This window comes from Macaca fascicularis, chromosome 3 (genome assembly GCF_037993035.2).
Source record: "Macaca fascicularis isolate 582-1 chromosome 3, T2T-MFA8v1.1".
In the NCBI taxonomy this organism is placed as follows: domain Eukaryota; kingdom Metazoa; phylum Chordata; class Mammalia; order Primates; family Cercopithecidae; genus Macaca; species Macaca fascicularis.
Genome location: NC_088377.1, coordinates 170,461,256 through 170,474,638, shown reverse-complemented (window position 1 = coordinate 170,474,638; position 13,383 = coordinate 170,461,256). Strand labels below are relative to the sequence as shown.

Below are 13,383 nucleotides of genomic sequence, written 5' to 3'. Positions count from 1 at the left end.
CTGTGCAGAAGCGTTGTAGCTTGATGTAATCCCTTTGTTGACTTTTTTTGCTTTGGTTACCTTTGATTTTTAGGTCTGTCTTAAGAGATCTTTGCCCAGATCAATGTCCTGCAGCATTTCCCTAATGTTTTCTTGTAGTAGTTTTATAGTTCACATCTTGCATTTAAGTCTTTAATCCATTTTGATTTGATTTTTGTATATTGTGAGAGAGAAAAGAAAGGATCCTCTCTTAAAGATGAACTGAAATTTTGAGAGGGAGGTGATAGAAGATTTTACTTGACCTTTTGAGTAGTAGTATCCCATTATGGATGAGCTAATACACATTTTTAAAAGAATTAGATGTGATTAGGCTCCTTTTAGTTAGTCGACATTTTTAATACGCTAGAGCAGGAGTGGGTAAATCTATAGTTTATGTGTTGGCTGCCTCTTTTTGTAAATAAAGCTTTGTTGGAACACAGTTATGCCCATTTGGTTATATTTTGTCTGTCTATTATTTTGGACTATATCAGCATAATTGGGTATTTTTCACAGAGACCATATGGCCTGCAAAGTGTAAAATATTTATCTGGTTCTTTTATTTTACTTTTTTTTTTTTTGAGACGGAGTCTCGCTCTCGCTCTGTTGCCCAGGCTGGAGCACAGTGGCCGGATCTCAGCTCACTGCAAGCTCCGCCTCCCGGGTTTACGCCATTCTCTTGCCTCAGCCTCCCGAGTAGCTGGGACTACAGGCACCCGCCACCTTGCCTGGCTAGTTTTTTGTATTTTTTAGTAGAGACGGGGTTTCACCATGTTAGCCAGGATGGTCTCGATCTCCTGACCTCATGATCCGCCCATCTCGGCCTCCCAAAGTGCTGGGATTACAGGCTTGAACCTCTGCCCCCAGCCTTATCTGGTTCTTTATAGAAAATGTTTACTGGTTCCTAAAGTACATGGTAATAAATTGATTAGCCCATATCTCATTTATAGGTCTTTATAGTCCAGCTTAATTTTCTCAATAATGTGGTTATACAGCTTGAATATCCCTTATCTGAAAGGCTTGGGACCAGAAGTGTTTAGGGAAGGGCAAAAAAAGTAGTATTTGGGATTTCTGAGTTTTTAAAATTTTGGAATATTTTCATTATATTTACTGGTTCAGCATTCCTAATCTGAAATGCTCCAGTGAGCATTTCATTTGAACGTTATGTTGGCACTGAAAAACTTTTGGATTTTGGAGCATTTTGGAGTTTGGATTAGGGATACTTCACCTATAGTAAATTATTTTTCAGAGATGTGTTTCAGTACAGCAAGATCATAGATCTTTTTGTTTGAAAAAAATTAAAATTCTGTTAAAAATTGTGTTCAGTTTTGTATTAGAAATTCATTGGAGGGCTGGGTGCGGTGGCTGACCCCTGTAATCCCAGCACTTTGGGAGGCTGAGGCGGGCGGATTACTTGAGGTCAGGAGTTTGAGACCAGCCTGGCCAACATGGTGAAACCCCATCTCTACTAAAAATACAAAAATTAGCCAGGTGTGGTGGCACACTCCTGTAGTCCCAGCTAGTCGGGAGGCTGAGGCAGGAGAATCACTTGAACCTGGGAAGCGGAGGTTGCAGTGAGCCGAGATTGCGCCACTGCACTTCAGTCTGGGCGACAGAGGGGGACTCCATCTCAAAATAAATAAATAAATTAAAATAATTCTTTTAAGTTAAATATATGTTTCTCACTTAGCCATTTATTTTAAAGCGTTTTATGGAAAATTAGAAAATATGGACAGCAAATTACATTCAAACCATCTGGAGATCATACAGTTAACCCTTTCCTCTATGAACATACTTCTTTATGGACATATATACAGATATTTTAAGCCCAAATGCGATTATACTTTACTTACTCTTCTGCATCTTGCTTTTTCAGTCATCTGCTTATCTTTTCATGTTAGTAAGTTTTCATATCATCTGATAAACCCAGACCATATTCACATTTCACCAGTTAGTCCTAAGATACTCTTTACAGGCCGGGCCTGGTGGCTCATGCCTGTAATCCCAGCACTTTGGGAGGCCAAGGCTGGCAGATCACAAGGTCAGGAGCTCGAGACCATCCTGTCAACATGGTAAAACCCTGTCTCTACTAAAAATACAAAAATTAGCTGGGTGTGGTGGCATGCACCTGTAGTCCTAGCTACTTGGGAGGCTGAGGCAGGAGAATTGCTTGAACCCAGGAGGCAGAGGTTGCAGTGAGCCGTGATTGCACCACCGCACTCTAGCCTGGGTGACAGAGTGAGACTCCGTCTCAACAAAAAGAGAGAGAAAGAAAAAAAAGATACTCTTTACAAAGAATATCCAATCTATAACTATGCCTTGTATCAGGTTCTTAGTCACAGCCCCACATCCTGTTCCTTCTTTAAAATGACATGACTTGTTGAAGAGATTGTACCAGTCGTTTTATAGAATTATCTTACCTTTATGATTTTCTGATTGCCTCTCCTTTGTTTCATTTAGCTTGTTTTTCTTTTCTCTGTATTTCCTCTAATTGGAAGTTGTATCCAACACAGCCCTTCTCAGTAGGGGTTCCTCAAGAGAATTAAACCTAAAGCTTTCATTATATGTAATGAATTCTTTCCTCTACATTAATAATGGTTCTAGCTATATACCACCCTTAGGATAATTAAGAAGATAAGCACTCAGATAATTTTCTGAAGGACTTAATTCTTATACAATAAACTTTTTTGTAGCTATAGAGCCTCTCTATGTTGCCCAGACTGGTCTCAAACCTGGTCTTAAATGATCCTCCCTCCTTGGCCTCCCCTAATGATGAGATTACAAACGTGAACCACCACACTTAACCTATAGGATTTAATTCTTTCCTAGGATCCTGATTGAGAAAAACTGAGAGGCTTGGATGATTAGTTTTTAAAAGTTAAACATTTTGGGATAGAATATATCATAGGTACATGATGCTATGTCTTAGTGTATATACAGCATTCGGTAGTGATGCTAGGGTTGACCACTGGATTAGGATGAAAGTCTGATCCTTCTATTTTTAAAAGTCACCTTCCTCCTTTGTAATATAATGTAGTTTGTGTGATGGAAGCTTGTTATTTTATGAATGTTCAATTCCCTGTCAGACTTTAGCCTACATGACAAGCTACATGACCAAGCCAGGGGATGAAATTAGTCCAAAATGGCCAAGAAAAAAATAGGCATGTGGCTGTAATGCCGGGTTCCAAACTCCTCTTAAGACCTTTTCTCGTTTAGTTTCCTGCATGCTCTCCTTTAATGGTTACATTCTATCCTATTTCTTGTTAGTATTATACTTTTGTGGTCTCTCCTAATGGACCCATTCCTAAACATGGTGTTGAACTTTTTGAAGTTTTAAATGTGTTTCTGCATGCTATCATAGCTAAACTGAACCTGTGCTTCTAATATTTTTGTCTCTCCACTTTCTATTTTGTTAATCTAAGATCTCAATTCTTGTTTATCCCTGCTATCTTTTTACTGGTGAGCTCTTCTGGACTCTGGCATTTATCTTGAAGCTTTTGAGGACTTACTTTAAGAGACAGATTTTTAACATAGCATAGCTCTCAAAGAGGAACAGAAGATAACTCTTAGTTCTGATGCTTTAGAATGTATGTTTGATTTAATTTGCAGAATTTCATCTTTTCAAAGAGATTAGTTTTAGAAACAGGTTTTTTCAGAATTTGGTCCTTCAGTTTGAGTCTGTAGTTAGAATGTACAAGCAAATCCTTCCACTTGTATATATCATGTCTTATTAAAATTGAAATGTCATTCAAGAAGTATAAAGGCCAAGTGATTATGTAATTATATATGCTTGTTGGAAAAAGGTGGAGTTGGAAAACGGTGAGTTTATATCAACAGCATCAAAGATTCAATTGAGAGTTTGAGACAGGTTGAGAGGGAGAGAGAATGAGTATCAGCTCTTAAAGAGAAATCTCTCAGTGGCTCCAGTTCATGTTAAGGGAACTTAGTTACTCTACTTTCAGCCTTGAAATTAAGTGCTCCTGTGCCTTTATTTATGTATCACATATTTAAATATATTGCATATATTAGTGTCATACTCTTTTCTAAAAATTCTGGCCATTTTAGTGATTCTAGGCAACTGCCTGGCATCCGTGAATATTTTCTCTGAGTTTCAGGGGAACAAAGAAAGTCTTGAGGTAAAAAATAACTAGAAGAACTTAATGGGGCCAGAACCATATTTGCGACATTTTCTCATCTCATCTAGTGTGTTTTCTGGTGACTTTTAAAGTGTTATTTTATTTTTTAATCTGTAGAGACAGGGTCTTACTTTGTTGCTCAGTTTAGTCTAGAACTCCTGGGCTCAAGCAATCCTCCCACCTCAGCCTCCCAAAGTGCTGGGATTAGAGGTGTGAACCCCTGCACGCAGCCTCTGATGACTTTTTAAGAGTACTTTCCCCTCTAAAGCAAGAGCTCTCAGTTCTTTCCTTTCCTGCCATTCTTCCTTCTTTTTTTTTTTTTTTCTCAGACAGAGTCTCACTCTGTCGCTCAGGCTGGAGTGCCGTGGCGCAATCTCGGCTCACTGCAACCTCTGCATCCAGATTCAAGCAATTCTCCTGCCCCAGCCTCCTAAGTAGCTAGGATTACAGGGTGTGCATGCCCGGCTGATTTTTGTATTTTTAGTAGAGGCGGGGTTTCACCATGTTGGTTAGGCTGGTCTCAAACTCCTGACCTTGTGATCCACCCACCTCAGCCTCCCAAAGTGCTGGGATTACAGGAGTGAGCCACCGCACCCAGCCCCTGCCATTCTTCCTTCTATAAATACTTGGATATTTACTCTGTGCCTCTTGTGGCTTTAGATAGTAACAGATGTCTCAGAAATCGTTTATATCCTAGACATAAACTTATGTGTATACTCATGGTTATGTGGTTAATTTCTCTGCAAGTTAGCTGCAATTCCACCTTTTTTCAACAAGCATATATAATGCAATATGCACAATAAATGAAAATGAGTGAGTCTGCATTTAGTTAACCATCAAGTTCTGATGTTATTCGTTACAAATGATGTATACTTCAAGCTGACATGCTTAAAACTAGTAAAATAGTTGGTTCATGTGTGACAGATGATTCTGTTTCCCCATGCTGTTAATATTTCCTGGCTTTCTTTGGTAATACACTAATTATCATCCAGGTAAATTAGTATATAGCTAGTTATACTGATGATGATGTATAATATTAGTAAGATTATTGTTGCAATCTGCCTAGCTTTAGAGGCTTTTGAAGTAGAGGAAGTCCTTGATAGTAATCATATCTTTGTTCTGTATATATAAGCAAATAGAGAAATTTGGGAGGTAGCTATGGTGTAGTGGTTAAGATCATAGACTTTGAAGCCAGACTTCTTAAGTTTAAGTCCTGGCTATGCTATTTCCTACCTGTGCCATATTGGGCAAGTTACTTGACTGTCTGCCTCAGTTTTCTCATCAGTATAATAGGGATAATAGTATCTGTTTCATATAGTGGGGATTAAATGAGTTAGTACATATAAAGCTCTTAAAACAGTGCCTGTTGCACAGAAAGGGCTCAGTAAGTGTTAAAATGACTGACTGGTCAGCTTATTTGTCATGTACTTTTCTTCCTCTCCCTGAAATATAATGGCCTGGAAGAGAGAGAAGAAATAGAAGGAATCAGGTATATTAATGTACTTGGACTTCCTTTCTTCTGTCTTCTGAGAAGGAAAGGTTGTTTGTTTTGTTTTGTTTTTGAGACCGAGTCTCGCTCTGTTGCCCAGGCTGGAGTGCAGTGGCGCGATCTTGGCTCACTGCAAGCTCGGCCTCCCGGGTTCACACCATTCTCTTGCCTCAGCCTCCCGAGTAGCTGGGACTACAGGCGCCCGCCACCACACCTGGCTAATTTTTTTGTCTTTTTTAGTAGAGACGGGGTTTCACCATGTTTGCCAGGATGGTCTCCATCTCCTGACCTCGTGATCCGCCCGCCTCGGTCTCCCAAAGTGCTGGGATTACAGGCATGAGCCACAGCGCCTGGCCCAGACCTGAATATCTTATATAGCCCTCTGTGGGAATGAGCTGGCATACCCCTCACTTCTCTTCATCTTAGCAACCTAGCATTCTTTGGAGCACAACAATAAAGACAGTCATCTTCAATGTAGATTTATGTAGTAGATGAAGCTTTGAACTTGGAGAATTTTCCTGTGTGTTTTATATCTGCATTGTAACCACAAATATCAATATTTAGATCTGATTTAATAATACATTATGGGATTTCACCCCCACTCTCATGCCTCCTGAACCCCATGAAAATTATATTTCTAACTCATTGCTTGCAAGAGCTATTTTAAAACATTCTTTGTCTAGAAAAAGATGCATTACATTTTACTTTGGAAAAAATATATATCACAAAAACAGTCTACAAGGAGAAACAATGAGTTTTAGTCTAATTCTGTTTTATCTCTTTTATAGTATTTATAGTAGTATCACTTTCTGTGGGATAACATGTTTATTATTCTATTGCCAAAGCTGAAACATTAGCTTTTCTTGTGGAAATATACAGTAGTATGCCTAGCTTACTCTAGGTATCTATTCTATGACAACCAGGTATATAAATAAGTAAACTATTTGTAAAATAATTTTTTGGATAATACAACCTTAATGCAGAAGTGGGAACTAAGAAATTAGTAAGTTATTTCTGAAACAACTTGGGTAAGTCTGTAACCTCTCTGTACCTCAGTTTTCCCATTGAGAAGGTAGAGACCATAATAGTAGCTACCTATAAAGTTGTATTTGGGGATTGTGTTAGTGCAGTCTCATGCTGCTATAAAGAAATACCTGAGACTGGGTGCAGTGGCTCACGCCTGTAATCCCAGCACCTTGGGAGGCCGAGGCAGATTGCCTGAAGTCAGGAGTTCGAGACCAGTCTGGCCAACATGGTGAAACCCTGTCTCTACTAAAAATACAAAAAAGTTAGCTGGGTGTAGTGATGTGCATCTAATCCCAACTACTTGGGAGGCCGAGGTAGGGGAATTGCTTGAACCAGGGAGGTGGACGTTACAGTGAGCAGAGATCGTGGCACTGCACTCCAGCCTGGGCAACACAGCAAGACTCCATCTCAAAAAAAAAAGAAAGAAAGAAAAAATACCTGAAACAAGGTAATTTATAAAGAAAAGAGGTTTAATCAGCTCACGGTTCTGTGGGCTGTACAGGCTTCTGCTTCTAGGGAGGCCTTAGGAAACTTAACAATCATGGTGGAAGGTGAAGGGGAAGCAGACACATCTTCACATGGCTGGTAGGAGAGAGAGGGAGGAGGGGGAGGTGCTACACACTTTGAAACAACCAAATCTCGTGAGAACTATCAAAAGAACAGCAAGGGGGATGTTCATTCCCATGATTCAGTCACCTCCTACCAGGCCTCTTCTCCAACACTGGGGATTACAATTTGATACGAGATTTGGGTGAGGACATAGAACCAAACCATTTTGGGATTAAGTAGATTAGTGGTATTTAGAACAGTGGTGCCTAGCTGGATGCAGTGGCACATGCCTGTAGTCCTGTCTGGGCGATGTAGCAAGACCCTCTCTCTTAAAAGGAAAAAAAAAGACAGTGACACTTAAATAGCACTTTTAACTGTTAGCTGTTTTATTGCCATCCTTCTCATTATTATACTTGTAAGGTGATTGTAATAATGGTTTAAATATATAGATTAACATTATTCATTTTAAGTTTTTTTCCCTATTCAGATGACCTGTGTAGAAAAAGCAGGAACAGATGAGAAAATGCTTATGAAGGTTTTTCGCTGTTTGGGAAGTTGGTTTAACTTGGGAGTTTTGGACAGTAACTTCATGGCTAACAATAAATTACTAGCACTCCTTTTTGAGGTTTTGGTAAGTAATGACTTTATTTATCAAAGTATTTCTGCCAATCACTTCGTAACTAACCTGCTGGGACGTAACAGTGTTTTCAGATTTTTGCACAGTAACTGGAAAGCATGTATTAAGAACATAGCAATGTTCCTTGCTACCAGGTACCAAATTAAAAGTATCAGTTTTAATACTCAAAATAGGATATAGTTATGCTTAAGAAGAAAACAATCTTATATGCTGATACATGATTTACATATTAAAATTCAAATAACCATTGGTATCTTTTTCCTCGTTTTAAAAATATAAATTCTGTATTTCAATAATGGTCATTGAATCCTAGACATTTCCATGATATAATTATATGTGCATCACAAGTTTAGGAAAAAACAGAACAGAAAGAATTAAAAATTATGTTTAGTGCACCCAGAGACAATTATAGATGAAGATACTGTCTTTGTAGTTGAGATTAGTTAAACATCATTGTATGTGCAAAATGGATTTGGGTTTTTGAGATTAGTAGAGTAAGTACTAATGTATTTTTATATACTTGTGTATTTCTTCTTTAAGCTTTGAAAGTAGCAGTGCCTAGTAATATAGTCTTGGTAGATAGGAGGTAGGGAGTCGTTAGAATATGATTACATTTTAGAACAAGAAACATAACATTATCTTAAGCATAAATATTATTGAAGGGGTGTTTGGAGAGGTGAAAAACTTTGTCTTTTTCTGCTGGTGGGTTTCCTTCAATGAAGATGTATTAGTATGGAAGCTGCATGTATTCTGAATGTATGCGGATGCACTATTACTTAGAAGATAGTACCATGATGCTAGATTGATGCCACTGTCAATTAAAGAAAAGAAAGACGTTCTTCAAGGAGACATTTGGCTTGTCAGTGGTAGTATATTTCTGCTGTCATTTTTGCATCAGAAGCTAAGTCTCAGGAAAATTAGGATGCTAGTCATTGTTTTGCTTGCCATTGTCTGTCTCCATGTATGTTGGTATCCTTCCTCAATAATGATAATATTTATTACCACCTCAACAAATAGTATGAAGAGTAATCACTGTAAATAAAGTCATGTCCCACTTTTGTTTAAAAAATTTACATGTGATTACATATAAATGGAGGACAGTCTAGAATATACTTCAAACTTAACAGTGGTAATTTCTGGGAATTGGGATTGGAGTAAGGAAGCAGTTAAGTAGTATGCCAGGATTATATTATCTCCTCTACTGATCCAGTGTCAGGACCTCTCTGTCACTAGTAAGAGTGTTTATCTAGAGTCAGGGTAAAATGTATTCTCATTTTTACATTCATTCAGTGGTTTAAAATCATGCTACTTTTTTTCTTTTGGGGGGAGTGTCACAGGGAGTTAGGGTGTCTCTCTGTTGTGCAGACTGGAGTAGCTCCATTGGCATGATCGTAGCTCACTGTAGTCTCAAACTCCTGGCTTCAAGCAATCTTCCTGCCTCAGCCTCCCAAGTAGCTGGGATATAGGCATGTGCCACCATGCCTGGCTAATTTTTAATTTTTTTTAGAGACAGGGTCTCTCTTTGTTGCCCAGGCTAGTCTCGAACCGGCCTCAAGCGATTCTTCCACCTCAGCCTCCCAAAAATACTGAGATTACAGATGTGAGCCACCACACCTGGCCCATGTCATGTTTTAATTTGCTTTATGTTTGGACCACGACTTTCTTGTACAACTTTCCCCCAATAGCTTTTTTAAAAAACTTAAAAATTAAAATACTTGATATATACAAAAGAATAAGTATGAACACTTACTATTTATTTATTTATTTTTGAGACAGAGTCTCGCTCTGTCGCCCAGGCTGGAGTGCAGTGGCGCAATCTCAGCTCATGGCAACTTTTGCCCTCTGGGTTCAAATGATTCTCCTGCCTCAGCCTCCTGAGTAGCTGGGACTACAGGTGTATGCCACCATGCCTGGCTAATTTTTTGTATTTTTAGTAGAGACAGGGTTTCACCGTGTTAGCCAGGATGGTCTCGATCTCCTGACCTTGTGATCTGCCCACCTTCCAAAGTGCTGGGATTACAAGTGTGTGCTACCGCGCCCAGCTCGAACACTTACCTTTTAATAACTTGATAATATAATGAGAATCTTTGAACCCACTATTCAATCTAAGAATAACCTAGTGAATAATTTGCATCTTTGTGCTCTCCCAAACCTGCTTGTATAGCTTTTTGTCCCACTGGAGATTTTAAATATCCTTTTAAAAAAATTTTTCAAGGAAGACTAATATGCCCTTACTAAGTGCATTTAACCTCTCAACTGTACTCTCTTCACTAGAAACCCGGGAGGATTCCCTTCTTGGCCCTTTTGGTCTGCTCTGATTTGCATCAGTTCTTTAGATGTACTCCCCGCCATCTTGGGACTTGCCTTTACTGTGCTTTCTGGATTAAAAAGTTAGAGGTTTCTTTCAAACCCCCTCAGATAACATCTTCAGGAAAGATATAATGGAAAGTAAACTTGGAATTTTTGCATGCCTGAGAACTATTTTTATTTTGCTTTCAATCTTGATTGATGGCTCAGTTAGTTATGAAGTTGTAGGTTGAATATTATTTTCCTTCAAAAGTTCAGAGGCCCTGTTCTCCTTTACTAGCGTGCATCATTGTTAATGAAATGTTGGAGAACTCTGACTTCTGCTCGCTATTATTACCTCCTTCTCTCTTCCCCAGAAATTTTACAGACCTTTGTTTAACTTTGGTATTCTGAAATTTCACAGTGATGTGTTTAGGTATGTGTCTTTGATACTTGTTGAGCCCTTTCATTTTAGGCAGTGCTTGAATATCAGAAAAAGGATGGAAAAGATTTTCACATACTAGAATAGGGTAGGGAACACATGGCATTCCATTTGGACCTTTGTTTAACTTTGGTATTCTGAAATTTCACAATAATGTGTTTAGGTATGTGTCTTTGATACTTGTTGAGCCCTTTCATTTTAGGTAGCACTTGAATATCAGAAAAAGGATGGAAAAGATTTTCACACACTAGAATAGGGTAGGAAACACATGGCATTCCATTTGGAGGGGCTGGTGTGAACAAGAACATGGAGATTACAAATGATATGACCATGACTTAGGGACAGAAAGACTGATTTGCTTGACGTATAAGGAAACAGAAATAGGATTGGGAAGATTGATGGATGTTTTCTCATGGAAGCCTATGACTTGACTGTTACACATTTAAAGTACATGTTCAGAAAGAGGCTGTAATTGAAAGAAAGAAAGAGGCTCTAATTGTTTTCCTATTATACTTATCCATCACTGTCCTCAAAGGATTGGTTCCAGGACCACCCACTACCCCTGCCCCTCTGTGCACAGTTTCCAAAATACACAGATGCCCTAGTCCCTTATATAAAATGGTGCAGTATTTGCATATAACCTACCCACATCTTCCCATATACTCTAAATAACCTCTAAATTACTTATAATACCTAATACAATGTAAATGCTATGTAAATAGTTGTTATAGGGTAATTTTTAAATTTGTGTTTTTCATTGTATTATTATTTGCTTATATTTTGAATATTTTCTATCGATGCTTGGTTGAACCCTAGGGTATGCAGGGCCAACTGTAGATCACTCCTTAGTGATCATACTTCTTGCTTCCCTATTCCTGCTACCTCCCCAGCAACAGGATAAGACCTCATCTAACCTACATGAAGCTGCTTCAGACTGTGTATGCTCAGCTCTCTATGCCATTGAGAATGTGGAGACTAACTTGCCATTAGCTATGCAACTTTTTCAGGGAGTGCTGACATTGGAGACTGCCTATCATATGGCTGTGGCGCGTGAAGATTTAGACAAGTGAGTAATTGTTTAAGTCTGGAGCCCTGGGTTTACCTACAGTCTGGTCATTCTTTTAAGTCACTTTTTATTATTTATCTGTCATTTGTGATTCTCGGTGATTCTGTAAATGTACAGATAGTTGCTTCCTAAAGACACTCTACTACGCTTCTCTGAACGGAGAGTGGCAAATTGGATGTGGGGTTTGTAGAATTACCATAGAAATGCTAAGGCTTTAAAAATTAGAGACAAATTGTAAAATATCAAGTGTGATTTGATGGGAATTTTTATTCAAATGTTTTAATAATTGAGAATTTGAACTGACAAATCACATGTGTAGGAGTATATGATCTAGGTAAAGGTGTCTGTCATGGGGATTGTGATACAACATAGTAAATAATCACTAGATGTCCCTTAGACTGAGGAACCTTTTATTTATTTGATTAACTGTGCCTGTATATACTTATAATATCCAGATTTCTGACTCATTGTTCTCATTCACCTGTCTTCTACAGAGTTCTGAATTACTGCCGTATTTTCACTGAACTATGTGAAACTTTTCTTGAAAAAATTGTTTGTACTCCAGGCCAAGGTCTTGGGGACCTCCGAACTCTGGAGCTGCTTCTTATCTGTGCAGGACATCCTCAATATGAGGTAGTGTTTATGCTATTCTAAGGCTATTATTCTCCAAGTTGTGTGCTGCATATTATCTATATTTCATTACCTCATGCCCAGCTTTTATTGTTGAGAAATTATAGTCTTGTTTTTAATTAATGTGATTTCCTCTGTTTTGGAATTAAAAAAAAATTATATTTGGGTTTCTGCATTGTGTCCATCTCTATTTTCTTACCTGGTTGGCTGGGCTGACTGTGGTAGACCCCTCAAGGAACTCGTTAGAAAGCAAGCCTTTCCAGCGAACCCCTTGTCTAGCTTGACTTATTCTCTAGAGCTTTATAGCTAAAAAACACCGAATTCTAACTATACCTCCACAAGTCTTAACATCCCCAATTTTTCTCCAAATGATGGATGAGAATGACAAAGGGATTGAAAAGACTGAAGGGTCTCTGTCATTCAAAATCCTTGACACCCTACCTACCGAGGTTTGCTAGATTTTTTTAAATCTAATTTATTTGAGAAGTTTTATAGTATAAGAAATGAGAAAGGGTTGGCCTTGGTGGCTTACGCCTGTAATCCCAGCACTTTGGGAGGTCAAGGCAGGCAGATCACCTGAGGTCAGGAGTTTGAGACCAGCCTGGCCAACACGGTGAAACCCTGTCTCCACTAAAAATACATATTAGTTGGGCGAGGTGACTCATACCTATAATAACCCAGCTACTTGGGAGGCTGAGGCAGGAGAATTGCTTGAACCGGGAGGTAGAGGTTGCAGTGAGCTGAGATCAGGCCACTGTACTCCAGCCTGGGCGACAAGAGCAAAACTCCATCTCAAAAAAAAAAAAAAAAGTGAGAAAGAAGTGCTCCCAAGTTGGGCATTGTTTTAAATAGCTCTATTTTGGATCCTTGATGGGAAATGGATGGTAGGGACCCTCTTACTGTGCCTTAGGCACAGTGGTCCTGTGACTCTCGACCCGTTTTCTGTTATCACATGCAAGACAAGGTTTATTTGTTTTACGTAATGTCATGAGGATACCTAGATTTGAGTGGAACCCAAAACATTTCTGGAAGAATGTAACCCCACACAATTATCACTCCTTTAAACAGTGCCATATGGAAAAGAGGCTACGAGTAAAATCCCAGGCC

The 13,383-nt window shown here is 38.8% G+C and overlaps 1 protein-coding gene across 2 annotated transcripts in view; it reads left to right on the top strand.

Annotated features, from left to right (window-relative positions):
* Nucleotides 1-13,383, top strand: part of TNPO3 (transportin 3) — a 100,355-nt gene that overhangs the window by 41,989 nt on the left and 44,983 nt on the right. For both annotated transcript variants that reach the window (XM_005550732.5, XM_065542540.2), the window contains exons 5-7: nucleotides 7,703-7,846; nucleotides 11,471-11,646; nucleotides 12,141-12,279. In XM_005550732.5, the coding sequence (XP_005550789.1) occupies nucleotides 7,703-7,846; nucleotides 11,471-11,646; nucleotides 12,141-12,279 (459 nt within the window). The remainder of the gene's footprint in view (nucleotides 1-7,702; nucleotides 7,847-11,470; nucleotides 11,647-12,140; nucleotides 12,280-13,383) is intronic.